At 34.4% G+C, this 20,654-nt stretch overlaps 1 protein-coding gene across 4 annotated transcripts in view; it reads left to right on the top strand.

The window, feature by feature from the left end:
• Window positions 1-20,654, top strand: part of LOC130447904 (ras-related and estrogen-regulated growth inhibitor-like) — a 157,248-nt gene that overhangs the window by 82,722 nt on the left and 53,872 nt on the right. For all 4 annotated transcript variants that reach the window (XM_056784955.1, XM_056784952.1, XM_056784954.1 and 1 more), the window contains exon 3: window positions 13,001-13,077. In XM_056784955.1, coding sequence (XP_056640933.1) covers window positions 13,001-13,077 — 77 coding nt within the window. The remainder of the gene's footprint in view (window positions 1-13,000; window positions 13,078-20,654) is intronic.

Below are 20,654 nucleotides of genomic sequence, written 5' to 3'. Positions count from 1 at the left end.
ACGTACAATTTGGTTGGTTTTGGTTGTTTCCGGAGTTGGGGCGACCTGGGCGCTTCATAGCTCTCTCGGCCGTCACTAAAGCGCTTACACCACTCAAAAACAAGCGCACGAGGTAGATAATTGCCCCCGTAGGTATCTTGTAACAATGTATAGCACTCAATCGGAGTTTTTTCCAATTTAACAAGAAATTTGGATTGATACGTTGCTCATGGTTTTCAGTACGAGATAAAAAACAAACTGCTACTGCACAAATACTATAATAGAGACGGAAACGTGTTTTGGGACGTGTATAGACAAGATATCTAGATACCCAAGGCGCACAGTGTCATTATTTATTAACCAGACCTCGTATTTAATACAATATCTCAAAAATTTAGTAACAACCCTCGTATATTCTTATCTACATCAACTCAAATATCAAAATAAATCGTATTGTTTATATTCAATGCGTATCACGTGAACTATAGGGTGAGCACAAACTTTTATATTTTTCTTATATCATCGTGGTTGTTGTTTATAGGTATAGAAATTTTTTTATTTGCTTTTACAGTAGATTTTAACAACATACGCCACTGAATGACCCTATACATCATTCTCGGATGTTTTGTGTAGGCGAAATAAGTGTCCAAGACGTGTTTTTTGAAAAATCCGAGAACCAATAAAGCGTTAGCTATTAGATGAGTTGATTTTACGAGTTTGTGTGTATTGCAGGTGGTAATGAAAATAAAAAAAAATAATCAGTTTACTCGAAAAAAAAACATCTCGTGCTAAAGAACTAAAACAAGATATTTCCATAAGGTACCGATAAATATTTATAGAGTAATAATACTGAAGATTGATAGTATTTGTTTATTATACGAGGGCCATTTGAATAATACTTACTTTACCGTAAAATTTATTCATATATATTGTAATGAAATGCAACGGTACAAATATTGAAATTGAAGAATCGTTTACATAATTGAAACACTATTGCAAAGAAATCAACGTTAAATTATTAATGAACAATTAAATCTAACCTATAAATTGATGTTGAACCTTACAATTTAATTTTTGTATATAATTGTATAAATAAGAAAGAAGAAATTACGAAAGTATACAATTACTATATGGCAAGGAACGGATATCGTTAAAAAAAGTAACAATCATCAGAAAAATTATAAAAACGTAAAAAGTTAGCTGCAAAACCAAAAGAAAAAAATCGAGTATTGACGATAAAACTGAAGAAGAAATAGTTATTAAAGCTCTTTAAACATCCCCAACCAATTTGGTATCATATGGATCTCGTAGCCACTTTTTCAAAAATGCTTTTTCACTATAGACTTTTTCACTGATCTAATCTCTTGGCCCCCGAGTCGTCGAACACGTTTACTTATCAATACAACACGTTTATCTTCAGCAGTATTTATTTTTATGAATGGATTATGGTGTGGGCAAAAACCTGTAACATATTTTGGGAAATACTGAAACCCTCTGCTAGATCTGCTTGCCAAGACTACTTCAGCCATAAACGGTGGTTAGCAAATGCGTAAAAAAATGCCCATGAGGATCAAGAAATGTATTCTTTGTATTCTATTCATGAAGAGAACATTGAAAAATATGATGTCATCAAAAACATCAGGTTACAACTAATTGATGTCGACTTGTCGTAAAACCCCCAAGAAAAATCCATAAAGATAGGGAATAGGTTTCGAGGAAAGCTGTAGCCGAAGCTCAAAATTTTCGATATTTAATTGAAATAGATTAACTTGGACATCGCATGAACACTCACCAGCAATACATTTTGTAGTAAATAAGATAGTTTAGTTTTTATGGCATTTCAATGCTCAATGGAAATCCGAGATGGTTGCAGCCCTCAACTGGATTCCCAATTGAATTTGGCAGCTGTAGAATACAAAGAATGGTATCTCCTTTAATACGTGTAGTGTAGTTAGATAGAGGACGATTTAGAATACATTCCGAGATTTTGCTAAATTCCTCGAATGAATTGGGAGGTCGAAAACTAATTAAAACTCGTATATTAGAATAAATACCGACAAAGAATTTTCTTAAAGCCCATTCTCTGTCTTATGAGCTTTTTCTTTTTATTCCAGTACTACTTCTGAGCTTCAGCTACAGTCTTGACGGTTAATGCTTCTTAGTCTATTATATTCACAAATAAAGGATTCCCGCGCTTTAATACTTCCGCGCAGGCTTGTCTCTCTTGATAGTGCCACGTAATCTTAACCGGATGTGAATACTGCAGAACCGATATCCATCAGCGCATTATTTTGAATCAACTTTTGTATACATAAGTATTCGAAAGCTCGGAAAATATATTAAAGTTAGTACACTTTGGTGTTTCTTTATCACGTTCCCAATATAAACCGCACGTTATAGCATGTGCTATATATAATTTAGTTTTGACTGGACTAAGGTCGTAAATTAGAGAACTATCCCCGGATACTATTATTCAAATTAATATTTATTGCTAAGAACGATAAAAAAAGTTTCAGCAACAAATAAATTTATTGGAAAAATAATAAAATCCCTTTAACTTCTAATAGAAAAGCGCCCAACGAACAAAAGCAGTTATAAATTTAAAAATAACTCAGATTTATATATATTAACAATAAAATCTATGGAAATCCGAGATGGTTGCAGCCCTCAACTGGATTCCCAATTGGAATGAGTTGAATTTGGCACTGAAAAGTACACAGAATGATATCACCACAAATTTACATTAATAGGTGTAGTGTAGGTAGATAGACGACGATTTAGAATACATTCCGAGATTTTGTTAAATTCCTCGAATTAATTGGAAGGTCGAAAACTAATTAAAACTCGTATTTTAGGATAAATACCGTCAAAGAATTTTCTTAAAGCCCATTCTTTGTCTTATGAGCTTGCTCTTTTTCTTCCAGTACTACTTCTGAGCTTCAGCTACAGCTTTCCTCGAAGCCCATTCCTTGTCTTTATGGATTTTCGTCGGAGGTTTTTTGACAAATCTTCTTAGTTATATTCACAAATAAAGGATTCCCGCGCTTTAATACTTCCAAAGTCGACATGAATTAGATGTAATTCGCCCGAGCTTGTCTCTCTCGATAGTACCACGTAAGTTTAACCGGATGTGAATACTGCAGAACCGATATCCATCAGCGCATTATTCTGAATCAAACCTTGACTTTTGTATACATAAGTCTTCAAAAGCTCGGAAAATATATTAAAGTTAGTACACTTTGGTGTTTCATTGCCACGTTCCCAATAAGGAACCGCACGTTATAGCATATGCTATATATAATTTAGTTTTGACTGGACCAAGCTCGTAAACAAGATTAGCTAAATTAATATTTATTGCTAAGACGAATAAAAAAAAGTTTCATCAACAAATAAACTTATTGAAAAAATAATAAAATTCCTTTAACTTCTGATAGAAAAGCGCCCAACGAACAAAAGCAGTTATAAATATAAAAACAACTCAGATTTATATATGTATATATATTAAAAATGAGATCTGTGGAAATCCGAGATGGTTGCAGCCCTCAACTGGATTCCCATTTGGAGTGAGTTGAATTTAGCACTGAAAAGTACAAAGAATAATATCACCACACAAATTTCTTTAATAGGTGTAGTGCAGATAGGTAGAGGACGATTTAGAATACATTCCGAGGTTATATTAAATTCCTCGAATGAAGTGGGAGGTCGATAACGAATTAAAACTCGTATTTTAGAATAAATAAATGAGAAGTGGATCAGAGAGGAATCTTTGAAGAAAAACGTAACAAACCGAATGGCAAGTTACAAATTTAATCCACAACGAAGTCACAGGAGGCCTGAATTGCTTCGAGTAAAAGATGGTTAGATCACTACCAATCATAGACTATAATAAGTGCGTTTTCTTAGTAAATATTTCCGAAACAGATTTAGATAGATTTTAAACACCGCAACATAAAAATTCTGTTCGTGAAATACTGATTACGTTTTTAAATAATCTTTTTCCACCAAAGTCAATATGTGAAAAACCTCTTTTTGCACCGAAAAAAATAAAATACTTCTTCAGTATTATAAAGGTAGTTTCACATTGAAATCAATAATGATGATTAAGTACAAGACGTGGTCAACAGAAATCATGATACTCGCTTAGGTTTCATAGATAAAAGGACAGGATCAGATTCAGTTAAAAGTAACGAAAAAAAATTATATAATACATTAGAGGTGTGGTAACCTTCTAAAAAGCAGGTACTCTTCATATTAACAACAAAAGCTCTAAAATGAGACCCTAACTAGAATTGCTACTCAACTTTTAACATACCAAACCAAAAATAATAGTGTCTGTTAGATTTATTGTTTTTCAAAATATTCTACATTAGAATCAAAATTTTTTTTGAATGCGTTTGATCCAATTGTCCAAAGCACGTGATTTGAACGCATAAATCGTTTCTTCGGGTGTAAAAAAACGTTAACCTCGCAATTTATGTTTGGTCTGCAGGAGTACGAAGAAATTAATGGATGTCAAACAAGGACCGTACGAAGGATGATCCCTCATCATTTGTTTGGAAGTATTTCGTGCGCGAATAACTGAAGTAGGTTTATTGTGAATTAGGAGCCCTGATATAAGAGCTGTTCCTCTGCAGAGCTGGGGTTGTGGTGGTTGCTGCGACTATTGGCCAGAAGAGAATGAAATGAGAGATTTAGCAAGTTAAAACGATAGTTCTCGGTTTGGGGGGGGGTTTTTTTATTTGAGTTTTTGAAAAATTTAATCCACGTGCGGGTACAGCTGCTGCAGCAGTATTTCCCATCGTCGGCTGGAGAACCAGTTCACAGGAAAACCCCAGAAATGCTGCAACGAAATGTGTGTGGTAAGATTTCATCTGATGGATATGGGAGAATTGTCTAGGGAGTTATAGTAGATTCCAGGGAGGTTTTCGTATGTTGTTGCCAGCAGCCAGAGAAGGTGATAGGGGGGATGCCATGAACCAAGAGGTCGTTGTTGTTTGATGTTTGATTCGATGGTGGTTTTCTTTTGAAACTTATTCTAAAATTTAGTAGATCCTTGGTTTGAATTTACCAATTTTCAATCTTGATCATCTTTAGACCATATTCTACGTGATCTAACTGCCCGCTTCTTTGTTGTTCTTTCTTCATCGATTCTCTCCATGTCCATACTTAATTCTAGAGCTTTTCTAATTATTCGAAAAGTATTAAGACGTTTTCAGAGAGTTATATCATCAGTTCGGTTTAGGAACAACAAACATTTATATGGCCGGTTCTGTTCGTTTAAATGAAACACGGAACCATTCTACGGATAATCTATTACTGCAGAAGATTGCGTAAATATCGAAACAACAGATGGACCATTGTCTCTCTTTCAACGAAACTATTGTTTTATGGTGTTTTTGAAAGCGTATCGGCGACATATCAGAGACGACCGTGAACGATTTTACATGTCTGCTTTTGATGGCAAATTTATTTGTTCGTTTTTTTTATTTCGAGTCGCGTTGCTTCATCGGTTCGTTTCACACTTGTTAAAATTTAATTTAACGTTTAACGTTAATACTTTCGAAAAATTGCAAACTGATGATTCGCCGGAAGTTTCCCGGCCGAGAAAAAAATTTACTTCATTTCGATACGACGCGCCTAAATATAAAAAACCGTCGTTGTCAAATTATAGATTTTATTTTGTACGTAGCTCAGAATCTAAAGGGGCGTTTTCCCCTATGTAAACTCTTCAGTATCACTAGAGATTCGAGGATAGTTCCAGAAGTACCTTACTCAACATAGACAACATTAAATTTTTAGAAAAATGTTCATTAAGTTCGATACCCTTTTAATTATAAGGTGGAGATCCAACCACCACAATTCCGTGATTTGTTGCAATTGAACGGTCTATTATCAGTCTGCGACCTTTCCTTTCAAACCTGTAGATAAATTATTTGAAAAAATTCAACCTACGAGGATTGATGTCTTTCTCCGCGCGTTGATTGAATACTTGCGTTCAGAATAATTGACCTCAACGCAACAAGTGTAGTATCACATGACTTGGTTAAAACACCCAATTTTGCTTGAAACTTCTGACGTCACTAGGCAAAAACTGCGAGGCTTACCTATGTATCTAAGCATTGTATATGTGATTCATTGATGATGTGCACCATCGACATTTCGTACAGTCCGTGATACTAATAGTATGAAGAACAATTCTTAGATAACCGTATCCTATTAGTTACTCTGCCCTGACGAGATCCAAATACATCGAAACCGGTCGATTGTATATGTGTTCTGTACGAAATATAGAAATTCAGTTCAGTTTTCGAATATATACTTCATAATTTATATTTAGGATGGTTAAGGATCATTGTGCACATAGTACTTCTGATAAACCAGTGTTTAAAATGACCAATGTCCTTTAAAAACACTTTTAACATCACTAGAAAAACTATAAAGCTTGCACAAGTGTTTATAGTGGATGAAATCGTCCGATTAGAAGTTACTAATCGAATTTTGCTATTTTCAATGGAATAGTTGATTGGTAAGAGATGCAGAAGACCCGATTGTGTATGTTTTAGCGTGTCTGCATCATAAATAGCTCCCAAAGAGAGGAGTCTCGATATATTGACGTTCTGAGCACCTGCAGGCAAGCTCGACGTGCATTAGCCACGTTTGTCTGTCGAGTAGGTCTTGCAGATAGTTGGAGTTAAGTTGGAGAGCTTAGAAGAAAATCTCCTATTGTAGAAACAATTCTGCAACATTTTTTTTCTATGATTTAAGCTCTCAAAGTTTCTGGTCGATTTTGGATCGCCTACAATTCGAATTGCAGTCTTCTGTATCAAGTTGAGCATCCTCAAGGTATGTTTGGAAGCCGAGCTCCCAATGTACGAGTAGTACTCCAAAAATGGACGAATCTGGGCCTTGTAGAGGATAAGAAGCTGTTGTGGAGTCCATAACTTTTTGATCTCAAGTTTTGTGAACTAAGATAGGACCTAATGTTAAGTTTCAGTACCAGCTTTTGTTAAAACTGCAGCCTTGCTGTGTTAAGATTGTTTCTACTACTTCAGAATGTTTTCAAGATCGGTTTTGATGATGACAGTTCTTGTAGAAAGTGTGATGTTAAATATTCAGTCAGACGAATGTGCAAATGTTAAACAGTCAGGGATGAATAGGAAAAGACAAGCAACCTCTATAAGACATCTGCAGTCGTCTTGGAAACAGAAACGACAAAAAAATTCATTTCAGTTTTAAAAAAAAGACCGGGAAAGTTGCGTGAAGGTATCAGTACACCGCATTCTGTAGATATCTATCTTAATCTCAATGATCTATCTCTTTTGTAGTCTTACCAATCAATAAAAGTCGATGTATTGATTAATCTTTTTTTTTTATTATCTATTGTGGGCAGATATGAATTGTACGATTATGGTATATAAAGTTCATTCTTCGATAACAAGCTATTCATTTTAATCAAAGAGGAAGCGATATATCAGTTCTTTAACGAGAACAAATTAGTAAATACGGTGAATAATAGATTATTATAAAACGAATTTCGAAATCTCGGGGCTAACCAGTCACAACACTTTCGATATAATCACACAATAAGCGATCGAATGGAATAGAAAATTATTTCGCAAACTTCGCGATTCTGATTGTTAAAGAATTGTTCCCGCGGCTCTGTTGTCTATTGAAGAAAAAAATCCTTAGAAATCTGTAATAATGGCTATTTCCTCTTCGCCAGAACCCATCCTCTATATTTATCTAAAGTAGACCATCTCGAGACCCGCAGATATAAAATTTATTTTATACATAAAATACTTAAAAGTTTACAACTTAATAAATATATTATCAGGACCGTATTTTTTTAAAACTAAATACAACGTATAACGTATTTATGAACAAGATATAGGCCAGTCAAATGGTACCAAAAAAACGCCTAAAATCGCAAGTGACGGCTAGTTCTGATTTTTTGGTATGTTTAGGAAAGTCTAAATCCAATTTTTCTTTCGGAAATGAAAAACTTTTTTCGTAGTACTCTAAAAACCTCGAATTTTTGCCATTATGCTGGTTTTCTCACTATAACTTTGAAATGATGCGTTTGTCGTGAATGGCTATTCCGTACTTATTTAAAGTAGATTAAATTTTGTACAAAACGAGATCAATTGTAGCTCTATATGTCTAATAGTTTCTGAGATACAGCCTTTCAAAAACTGCAAATTTTTTCCAAAAAAGTATAATTTTAACTTTTGGTCAGCTTTGGACCTAAAAATCAGGGAAATTACATGTTCTAAGGAAAAAAAATAATGATAAAAGTTAGCAAATTTAATTAGCTTTCATTTAAGCTTAATTGTACGTCTTTAGGCCTTATGGTTCTCTCACAATCATCAAATAAGCAAAAATGGAAAAATCGTTTTATTCGTAAATTTGTCCTTATGAGTTATAATGATGGTAATGAGTAATTTACACACAAAAAATACAAGGTACTCTGACTGGACTGTAATTTAATTCTGAAAGGTATATTGCATGAACAAAAAAGTTTAGAAACGTGAAAAAATTATGCACTCTCAGATTCTGAATGCGTTAAGGGATGAAATCTAAGTTTTTCTCGGAAATTTTTGAAAGGCTGTATCTCAGAAACTATTTGACCTACAGAGCTACACTTGGTATCGTTTTGTAGAAAATTTTATCTACTTTGTGGGGGGCACTCCAAAATAAGCGAATCTTATTTTGGCAATAACATAGCGGGTTCACTCGCCAGACTGGGATCGACGAACCCACTAATAAGCCCAGAATCCATCCTTGGTGTGGCCAAAAGACGCCTTGCATGAAGCAAGCGAAGGCCCATATAGACAGTTCTCGCTCGTCTCTCACCAAAAAACTGCCCCAGCTAAATTGGCGCGAAATCAGACTAGTAACCGCACACTGCCATCTAAAACGTCATCTTCACAGCACGGGCATCACGGATGATCCGGAGTGCCGCTGGTGCATGGAGGAGGACGAAACTGCAGACCACGTTATCTGTGAGTGCCTTAAGCACCTGGACAAACCCAACAACCTGCCTAACGACATCAAAGTGTTCAAAGCAAAGCGCCTGATCGGCTTCTCAAAGGACATCGGACTTTGTTGACGTGAAATGGGGCACGACGGGTCTATGTGCTCAACGCCTTCACGGCTTCAGGTGTTTAGAGATACTTGAAACAGTTAAAAACTCACCCCGACTTTTAGCGATGTAGCATCATCTCGATCTAGTTTTCCCAATTCAATTTTTGAGCCCACTTCGCTCCAGAATGAATTTCGTAAAAGTAGTCCACAGCGTCAACGGGTCTGCTTTAAAAGGGAACCGATTTGAATCAGTCGATGAAAGCGGTAAAGCAAAAAAAGATACGGCTCCTAAGGGCGCTCACCAAAGAAGACTTCCAGCACTGCTTGGATCAATGGAAAAAACCAGTTTCGTTATTAAATAGCCAGACCTCGTATGTCAATTCTGACGTGAATTAAACCATCAGTAGTGTGCCCATCAACTCGCTTCGGTTTTTGGTGATGGAGCGCCATCTCGAACCGCCGAGGTCGTCCAAAATAGACTTGTATCAGAAAACATCGATGCTGTTCGTAAACTGATATCTTTGGGTATTAGTTCCACTCGATATTGGATCAAAATTTAGTTATCTAAAATATTTGTTCGCGTTGGATACCATATTTTTCGAAATAACTAGACATGTGACTACCGTTCCATTAGAGCCACGTAGATTTGCAGAAAGTGTTAAAACTCTCATACTTTTACACATAAGTTCAAATAAAAAGGTTTTTGGACAGTCAGAACATCGAATTGATAGTTCATCCACCGTATAGACCTTGTTTGACACCCAATGATTTCTTCTACATCTAAAGAAGCGGTTAATATATCCAAATCACATGTTTTGGAGGTACCTGATGTATTGATCTTAATGGAGAATATTTTGGAAACAACAAAGCCGTATCCAATTATAATTTTTTATTTTTATTCGTCAAAAGGTAAAATAAAAGTTGATTGGATGCAGTGTAGGGAGATGTTAGAAAAGTAGAGCCCGTGGAGAAGAATTGTGGAAGCAGATGATGATCGATCATGGAAAAAATAATTCAAAAAGTGCTCTTTAAACCTGACGATAACGGATCTCTTAGTTTGCCCGATGTATTTTCCGACATAGCTACCACAGCTAATTTTACATGCATAAGCATTATTTAAATAATAGAATACGGTCCTTATACGTCAATTAAAAATATTTTTAACGTCATATAGAAAGCATATAACTTTCTGGTTTCGAATATAACCAACATTTGTTATTTTTCAACATACTTTTCTGTTTTAAGAGTCGTCAAATGCGGCATGTTGAATAGAAACAAAAACTTATTACTGTAATAACGTTAATCGTGTACCTAGCAACCTCCAGAGAACATACTAATAATAGTAATGATGAATTGTTTTCAAGTTTAACGTGAACATCGCAAAATATTGAAAGATTTTCAGTTGAAGCTAAGCGCCGCCGCCGGTAAACTTTTTATAAATAATAAAATCTGTCGATCGGACAGTTTTTCGTATAATTATCACATTTTCAACTTTCTGTTTGCTTTAAGTCATTGAAAATTCAAGTTTGACGCTGTAGAAATCGAAGAAAAGTTACGTAATCATTATCCCGGAATGATTTGTAATTGGTACTTTGCTTTTGGTGGTGGGGGTTTAAATACAGATCGCGCATGCTTTCTGTCAATTGAAGTTGCGTTCCTAGGGAAGGAAAACCTAACCTCACATACTGAATACACTGTTTGCACAGTTTCTGAAGACAGTAACTTGGTTATCGAAACGTCAAACAATGTAACGGTTCCTGAAATTCCAACTTAGTTACTAACCTCGCATAACCTGTCAAATAATAACCCGTCATTAAGTGTTGAAATTGAATAAATTCAGTTCCGAATACAGGGCGATTGCGAAATATCATCGACATTTGAATAAGTGTAAGTCGATTTAAAGTTGAAATTATTGCTGGTGCCTACGCTTTTATTAACAGGAAGCGTTGGGTTTGTCTTCTGTAAGGAAAGCCTGCGCGCATATTTTATGAGAAAGTATACAAAAGTGGTTAATCTGACGCTTATTAAATAGAATGCATTACACAATAGGTTAATCACATTATCAATACGAGAAATTTTATCATTTATTTAATTGACAGAAATTTCGCTACATAAATATGAAGAACTGATTGTTTATAATCCGTACACAGAGTGGTTCATTCATATTTTTATAGAACGTGAAACGTCAAAGATTTTGGACGAAATTCATCCTGTAGGGAAGTGCGACCAAGATTAAATTCAAAAACCAGCGAAACGCAGTGGTTCTAGATGGCGCTTCATCAATAAATCTTCATGATGGCAATGTCAAATTTGACATATTCACATCAGTGTTGCCATATCTCAAAACTTAATAACGAATTCTGGCGAAAGCAGGACCGTATGACGCTTTTGAAACAAAGCACCATGTTAATCTGCTGTTTAAATCATCATTCGCTGTCAAACATCAAATATGGAGGACACAACAAGTTAGATGACTGGGGCACGTCTCCGGAATAAATAATTGTGGATTACCAAGGAAGATACTAAGAAAAGAAGAGGAAAAACCCGAAGAAAAAATGAATAGAAGAAGAAACGAGTAGGTAGAACAGATTTCAATAAAAAAGGAGCTATATTTTCTTAAAATATAACCAAACAGGAATCAGTTTCATTTTATTTGTTTTGCTCCATAAATAAATAGAAAATACGAATTCACAGGAAAATTATAAGAAATTTGCCGAATAAAAGAAAATTAATAAAGAAAACTGGAATTTTGTGAGCATTATATATATAAAGCAACGTTTAAAAGATATTTAAAAACTTACCAGCGAATATAAAGAATTATATCAACACAATTTTACTTTGATTTCAACACTTTTGGAGTATAGATAGATAGAGGACGACTTAGCAACGAAACTAGAGTTTTATCGATTTCTTCAAATGGAGGGGGTACTGGATAACAAATTAATTTCTTCAGAATCTCGAACGTCGGAAAAAATAAATCAGAAAAGACTAATGTACCACATAGACGGCTCTCTCCATATTTTTTTTCGTTGTCTTCTTTCAATTTTTGGTTCTAAGCTAAGTTGAAGTTTCTGGAGCGTGTTGAAGATATTCATACTGAACTTTCAATACACATTTGACGTACGTGTAAATTACTAAATTATCGTCTTCAGAGATTGAAGGTAAACTGAGTATTTCGGGCCTTACTTGTATTAATTTAAATTACACAACTTCTGTTCAACTATACGAGGATAGTTCCGAAAGTACCTGGCCTGATCTAGAGATGGCGGTAGTTGTTTCAAGCATTTGGCTAAGAAGAGTGTTGTTTCATTAAGATAATGCACCAGCTCACACATCCGTTATTGCAATGACCAAAATTGATGAATTATAGTTTGAATTGCTACCTCATCCACCCTATTCGCCAGATTTAGCCCCCTAGGATTATTCTCTGTTTACAGACTAGAAAAAATGACTTGGTGGTCAAAGATTTTCTAACAATGAAGAGGTGACGTTGGCAGTTAATGTTTATTTTAAGGAGCTTGAGGATTCTTATTATAAAAATTTTTCTGTTTCCCTCGTTAGGCCAGGTACTTCTTGGATCAAAGTTCAAGATAACACGTGCTCGTCTGGTAGTCGCTTTTTCAGAATGAATAACCGATATAAATTATGTTCGAATTTCAACAATTTCCAGACTCTCCGCTACCAAACCGTTCAACAGAATTGAGGATTGGCAATAAATTCTTAAAAACGGGCTCAGTTGCCGATGCGCGATGAAGAGGTGATCTCTATGGCTATTTTAAAGACCTTGACGGTTATCGAAGTTATTGAACATCACCGGAAAAAGCGTATGGAGCTAAAGGATATTAAATTGATAGATAAATAAAGTTTTTTCCAAAATTTTTGTGTTTCCCTTGTTGGGCCATTTCAATTTATTTTAATCCTCATATTTTTCTTACAGATTTTCTCTATCGACATAATGTGACGTTCGACAACGTAACTACCGAAGTAGAAATTTTGGATACATCAAAATGTGCTGTAAGTAAAACCATTTTTATAAAAACAGAATCTTCCAATAGCATTTTTCACAAATTTTTTAACCCAACCGTCAATCTAAAAATTTAATATCCCACGGTGTCATAAATTTTGCAAAATTTCATTATCGTAGGGAGATATATCTGTTAAATACTTATAGAACTATCCGCAGTTGTAAATTATCTGAGTAGTCTCCGCGTCAGACTTGAAATGTACTAATGAGTAAAAAAATCTACTCAAATCGCCAGCTGTAGCAAAAAATCTGTAGCTTCAATTCTTTTTCTGATTCCAACAACTCAAAGCCAACAGTCTTAGCTTTATAATGAAATTAACAGTAAACAATACAGCTTCCAATCGCTTTTTCATGGATAGAATAAGTTTCTACTCGATTTTGTTCTATACTATCCCTTTCTTCAGCTAATGCCGTTTCTCCAGGTCTTTTGGAGCCTCTTTCTCTTCTATAGTTACCATACAGTCACATTGTATTTTCGTCTGAGCATGGAACGGAGCTCCATTGTTCATCGGTCTAATTAACGTGTTCTCTAGCAAGTTCGATGGGCTTGAATTAGTTTGGAGCTGATCGTTTTGGCTCAAGGTTAACTGCCTTAAGTCTTCTTCTGTCTGTCTCGCGTTTCTTTGAGCTCTTTTGAACTTGAACAACAGTGAGTACCTGTTTCCTCAGCGATGTGCTGATAATGAATCGGTCATCTATCAAGAATGTGCAACTTTCTCTTTAGGAACCGCGTCTTCAATGAAAGTTACGATTCTCTTGAAAACAACTCATGTTCAACGCACTAGCCATCTCTCGTATCAGATTTAGCTACCTGGGACTATTTTCTGATTCTCGTAGCCTCATAACTTTTTCACGAAGGTTTCGTTCGATCATACAACTCCTACATACGAATTTTCTTTATTTCCAATAAAATTACAATTTAATCATAAAAGTAAATCATATATTCATTACTTTGTGAATGAACAATCGATTCAAGTTGCAGACGCAACTAAAAAATAGAGACGTAAAAAGATTTTACGACGCTATGTCAAGCAATAACGGCTTTTACATACGTTTAAAATTTTTTACAATACCCTTGACTTTATATCTACTGGTACAGAGCGCGGCTAAAGTATTGGACAAATCCATTAATTCTCAAACAATTCACTAAAAAAATTGTCGATATTTTATATAAAATTTAATAATAAACGAAAATAGCCAAATGTACCAAATTTCAAATAAAAAATTCTCCGCTACCAAATCGTTCAACAGAATTAAATACGTACTACAAATTCTTAAAAACGGGCTCTGTTGTCGACGCGCCACGTTCTGTATCATCGGTATCGATAACAACAAACTAAAATATGGAAACAGCGGCGCTGGTCTTAATCGAGCAGTTGTAGTGCAGCTATCGGGTAACTTCAATTGTTCTTTACGACAAACGATGACACGCATGCACTATCGAATTTACGCGTCTCCTCCACGGACTTCACGAGGATGACTTCGATCGCAAATTGGAATTTCACGAGTAGTACTTCGGATGCAGTCAGTACCTTCAAACTGAACCGTACGTTAAATCGTGTGGAATGGATAGGCCGAAGAGGATTCAAGTTTTTGCAAGTTGTTTCTGCGTGTATTTTGACTTTTGCTGTTTATGTTTTCAAACCTTATAAATTATTTTTATGAATGAAAGAGTAATAGAATGGTGAAGCATTCGTAATCCATTTCTTCTAGTAGACAATTAGATATTTTTTCAACTTCTAGACGTAGATCAAACATTGTGAATCCCAGGAAAGCGATTGTCATAACCATAAACAGTTTTCGGTTTATCTGAAGCACGTTCTCCGAGGTTAAATTAACTGTTTAGATTGTTTCTTGTTCTTTGGTGTTTACTAGTGGATCGATATTTCAACGACTGTCACTAAAACGAAAAACATCATCAAACATTGCTCTGATTTGGCTCACCTAAAACCGACCACGTGGAAACCTAGCAGTAGCCACCGAAGGTGAAGAATCACCATAAGCATCTTCGAGCCGATTTCCATTCCAAGTACCAAAAATCTATATTCTGAATTTCCTTCTTCTCGTTGAAAAATAATTTATTTCATTGAATGTTTATTCTTTACCAAAATGAATAAGCACGTCTTTAGTTTGATTTGAACTCTCGATTGTTCATCTATTCAATCGAAATAATCGATTCACAATATCTTTTGTTACATTATCGATAAATAAAAAAAAATAATGGATAATATAAATACAAATGATTGTTAAATCTTATACATATATGAAAATGTCTGCCGGAAGTGTATTCTTCATATAGAATCTGTCAAATAAAATACCTGATTTTCTTTTTACTACCTTTTATGAATTCAACAGACGATACCGTAAGTAATAAAGTGAAGTTAGCTAGCATATCCAGTGTTAAAAGTAGCGTTTCATTATTTGCTGTCAATCAAAAAGGTTATAGATTTTATATCGTTACGTTGTAGCGATGCATTCATCTTTTTTAAGCAATATACAAAATGGAATATAAATCTAACGATATATTAATATCCCGCAATAAAACAAGTCATTTGTTAACTATAATTTCAATACGTCATTGGGATCACATCTATGTATAATGAATTGCCGTTCGTTAATCGATAACGGCTGGGCCGATTTGGCTCATTTTGTTCTTGAATTATTCATGAAAGTCCACAGTAAGTTTAAAGTGTGAATAAATATGAAAATGCTCGGAATTAATTTACCATTCGATTTTAAGCGTTTACAATTTCCAGTACGACTGGACTTTGCGATAACTATAAATAAATCGCAAGGTCATTTGTTGAAAGTTTACATAAACAACTTGGAGTCTGAATTAAAGTTTTAAATTGATTAACAGACCGTATAATAACTGCGTCTGTCTGTCAATATCAAATTTAAGCCTTATAAATAGCCAGTATTTCAGGAAAACTCTGTTTTGTAAGTAAACAACATCATGTGTTGAAGCTGAGCTTTTTTCTTTGTTTTAAATTTATTTTACACAAAAGTTCAGGTCGATGGAGGCAGGACGAAGCCTGCCGGACCAGCTAGTTATAAAATAAATTAATCTGCGAGTTTCCATAGATATCAAACTGGATTGAGGTAGAAACTGGAAGCTGATCATTACAAAGACGAACTCCAATCGATCTTTCCAGTATATTCAGTATTTTCCATAGATAATAAGACTGAATTGAGGTATGTATTGGAGTGGGTATTGCATACACGAACTCCATCGATCTTCCCAGTATTTTCAGTTTTTTCAGTTTTTTCCATAGATATCAGACTGGATTGAGATATTTACTGGAGTAGGCATTGCATACACGAACTCCATCGATCTTTCCAGTATTTTCTATAGATATTAAATTTGATTGAGGTAGGAATTGGAGCTGGTCATTGCAAAGACGAACTCCAATCGATCTTCCCAATATTTTCAGTTTTTTCCATAGATATCAGACTGGATTGATGTATGTACTTGCATACACGAACTCCATCGATCTTCCCAGTATTTTCCAAAGAATTGGAGCTGGTCATTGCAAAGACGAACTTCAATCAATCTTCCCAGTATTTTCAGTTTTTTCCATAGATATCAGACTGACTGGATTGAGATATTTACTGGATTGAGGTATGCACTGGAGTGGGCATTGCATACACGAACTCCATCGATCTTCCCAGTATTTTCCATAGATATCAGATTGGATTGAGGTAGGAATTGGAGCTGGTCATTGCAAAGACGAACTTCAATCAATCTTCCCAGTATTTTCAGTTTTTTCCATAGATATCAGACTGACTGGATTGAGATATTTACTGGAGTGGGCATTGCATACACGAACTCCATCGATATTTCCAGTATTTTCTATTTAAACAATGTTCTAACAATAAAAATTAAAGGGATTTTGGACAGAAAACAATAAAAAATATTAAAGAGATAATATACGCTGGCGAGCTCCTTATAGGCAAAAAATGTATCTTCCAGCGTGACATTGATCCCAAGCAATTGGAAACGGAGAATATTAGGAAAATATTGACTCAAAATATGCTTCATACTCTTATATAGTGGCATAAAGTTTAATTCAGACCTTCTGAAAAGGGTGAACACATTTAAAAATAATTAGTTTTTTTTTATTTGTGTCGATTCATTCTATGTAAGCCTTACAACTTATGGACCTCACTACGTATGCTTTGAAATGACCATTGACTCTTAATTTTTGGAAAATTTCTGACCATCGATAAAGTCTGGGAACAGAACATTGTCCTAGGAGACTAAATCTGGAGAAAAGGGTGCAATTAAAATTTCAATTCATTAATTTGGTCATTGCAACAACAAATGTTGTTGGTGGATTGTCTTGATGAAAAAACACTTTCTTCTTAGCTAAATGCGGTCGTTTTTTCTTGATTTCTTCGCTGAATTATCGCCGTTGATAGTTTTTTCTAAAAAAACCGACGCCTTGACCTTGCCTGCAGTTGGAACGATCTTTGCCCTCTTTGGACCTGGTCTTTCCTCTTCAGTCCTTTGTTTTGATTGTTCTTTTGTTTGGGATGTGAAGTGATGACCCACGTTTCATGTACTGCACTTTTTGAAATGCCTTCTATGTTTAAACCAATATATTACTGTTAATAACGAAGGACAATCCCACCCAGAGTAAAATCTAGTTCAGTTTTTATATTAGTTGGTCTAATTATACAAATTCTGCTGCCAAATAAATATTAAACAACGCGGTGTGTTCAAACTTGAAACACATGATGTCTAGATTGTCTAATACACTGGTATTTTTCAAGCAACTACCGCCATCTTTACGTCAAGCCAGGTACTTCTAGGACCATCGTCGTCCATTTTGATTCTCAGCTTCATTAGACTCATTAGACAATATCTGGCTCAATATATTGAATCAAAAATTTCGCTTACCTCAAAAAATTTCTCTCTTTTTAATTTCCTCAATAAATATTTAATCGTTTCATAAAAAAATGTTATTTGCATATAGATTCAGTGTCCGGAGTAACCTAATTATACAAGAATTTATGTAGCCGTTCTTTAATATGCAACATAAACAATGTATGCACCTACATTCCGTTTTCTGCTTCTAAAATCGTGATCCACATCTTGAATAGCGCATAGAAATTGAAAAAAAAAACAATATCTGAGATATATGAGGTCGTTGTTGCCCTACTATTCCCTAACATGACAATTGTTTCAAGTTACAGACGTGCCATTATCGTATTCTGTATTCAGAAGGAATAATTACGTACCAGGGTTGCTGGTGTCTGTACGACCACGTTTAAATTCAGTAAACCAATCACACAAACCATTTTGAGTCCATTGTTTTGAAAATAACAAAAGTAGCTTCACTTAAATGACTGTCATTTTCTTATGACTAATCGAAATGTCATGAAATTTGACACATAGTTTTTTTAAAGTTAGTACTTCATAAACGTCAAACGGATTCGACAATTGCGACGCCATCTATGTGTCAATTACACGATTTATTGGTGACGTAATACGTAACTGATAAGAACTTTGAAATTATCAGGAAAATCCGAACCTGATAATGAAAATGTAGAGGGAAAATTTATTGCAACTAAGTCCAAAAAAATTAGTTTACTTATATCTGAAAGAGGTTATACTTGAAATATTCAAACTTTTATGATTATGTAATAAAAATAATTCATGAACCAACCTCTAAAATCACTAAAACTTCTATTAACGTTTGCAAAATAGAATAAGCGGTCAAGAGAAGAATTTAATGACTTTTAGATTCCAGTTTAGGTCGTTTTTGTTCTCATCAGTGCAGTGAATCTGCTTCCACTTAAAAATATTGTTCAATGTTAAATTTAAAACTTTATATTACAGATTTCTGTAATTTATATATTTGTACAATAGATTGAGTGTTAATATTTATTTTTTTTAGTAGATTTATTTATGGAAAAAACACGAAAACGCACTTAAACGAAAGGATACTGTCTAAATTGATTAATATACGACATTATCCTTAAAATTAATTATCGTAATATTCGCAAATCGAAAGTGATTTAGTAATAATCACCCTATATATAATAAAATCAGTGTCAACGGAGATTTTTTTTTTATTATTAAATGAACCGATTTATATAAATCCACTTTCTACGTGGAATTCAACACATGAAAGGTTATCAGAAGGCGAACGTGGGTTTCGAGATATGTCCGATTGGGTGAAAAAGAAAATTAAAACAAAATTGGGTTAGCAGTAACTACATCTTTAATTAATTTTTTTCTATATATAAAAAAATATACTTGATGCAAAAAATTCGTGATTTCTCTATTTCTGAGTTATATGCCTTTAAAATATCGAAATCAGAACGTGAATTTAAGTATATTTTTAAAACAATTAATAATCCGTAACTTTTAAAGGGACAACTTGTACAATCTGAAGATTACACTCTATTTAACTCGATAAAATTCACGGTTGTATGTAAATTTTTAGATCGTTGTACATACCAAATAAACCGTTCGCTATAAAGAGACATTCTGACAAAAATTATCATAAATTTGTAATTATTAATTGAAAATAATTACAGGAGGTATTAAAACACAAACAAACATTTCTAACTAATATCAATCATAAATATTCATAAGATTCTCCAGGATTAACTTTTTTACCTTTTTCGCATCCAGGAAGTGTGTGCCATGGAAGTAGCAAGTTTCTAGATAAACAACGTAAAATCCTTGCGGTAATAACGTAAATGATCATAATCGAAGGGGTCTTATAAGTCACAGTATTATTTAGACGTCATTTACTCACTTCCTTGTATCAAGTCCCGAAACATCTTGTTCTGAGTTGTCTGAAAAGATTTATGAACACACTGTTTACATTCGAAGGTCTGTCGCGAGTTTCGATAACCTTCAGGCACTGAAGATAAACTTTTACATTTCTCAGAACTTTTTCGTGAAGATTAATCTTCATTTTAGATCAATTCTCTCAGACAATCAGTTTAATATAAGATATAAAAAGTTTCTATCTATTTCGATCGCTGTAAAAATATAATAATTTTCTTAATTATATTGATCAATAGAACAGGAATGTCAAAATAAAACCAAAATCGAAATAGAAATCTATCCGATGCTATCGAATTCCTACCATATCCAGCGTTTAGTCCAGACCTTACACCATCAGATTACTGTCTATTTAGATCCATGACGAAATTTTTACGACAGAGAAATCAGTCCAAAGAAATGGTCTTGAAAAGTTTGTTGGACATTAGGTTAAAATCATTGAATCGATAGGGTTGTTACTTATACAATCGACTGTATAGGTTTTTCAAGATGAACCAAATCAGGGAAACCAATCGGCGGAAAACGCACCACGATAATGCGAGTTTTCACACATTGATAGGTCATCTGGGGTACATTCCGCCCAATGATTTATGAATTACGAGTTCAACGTTTTTCTACACCTGAAGAATCGATTAATGCGTTCAAATCACATGTTTTGGTAGTACCTCAATCGGAATGTAAAAAACCATATCAAAACTTATGTAGGAAGGAACCCTCGTGTTATTTATGAAACACCCTTTATAGTTTTCGTTTCCGTTGCCT

Source organism: Diorhabda sublineata, chromosome 8, assembly GCF_026230105.1.
Source record: "Diorhabda sublineata isolate icDioSubl1.1 chromosome 8, icDioSubl1.1, whole genome shotgun sequence".
Classification (NCBI taxonomy): Eukaryota; Metazoa; Arthropoda; class Insecta; order Coleoptera; family Chrysomelidae; genus Diorhabda; species Diorhabda sublineata.
The sequence above is the reverse complement of the archived record's forward strand: the minus strand, read 5'-3'. Positions and strand labels throughout refer to the sequence as shown.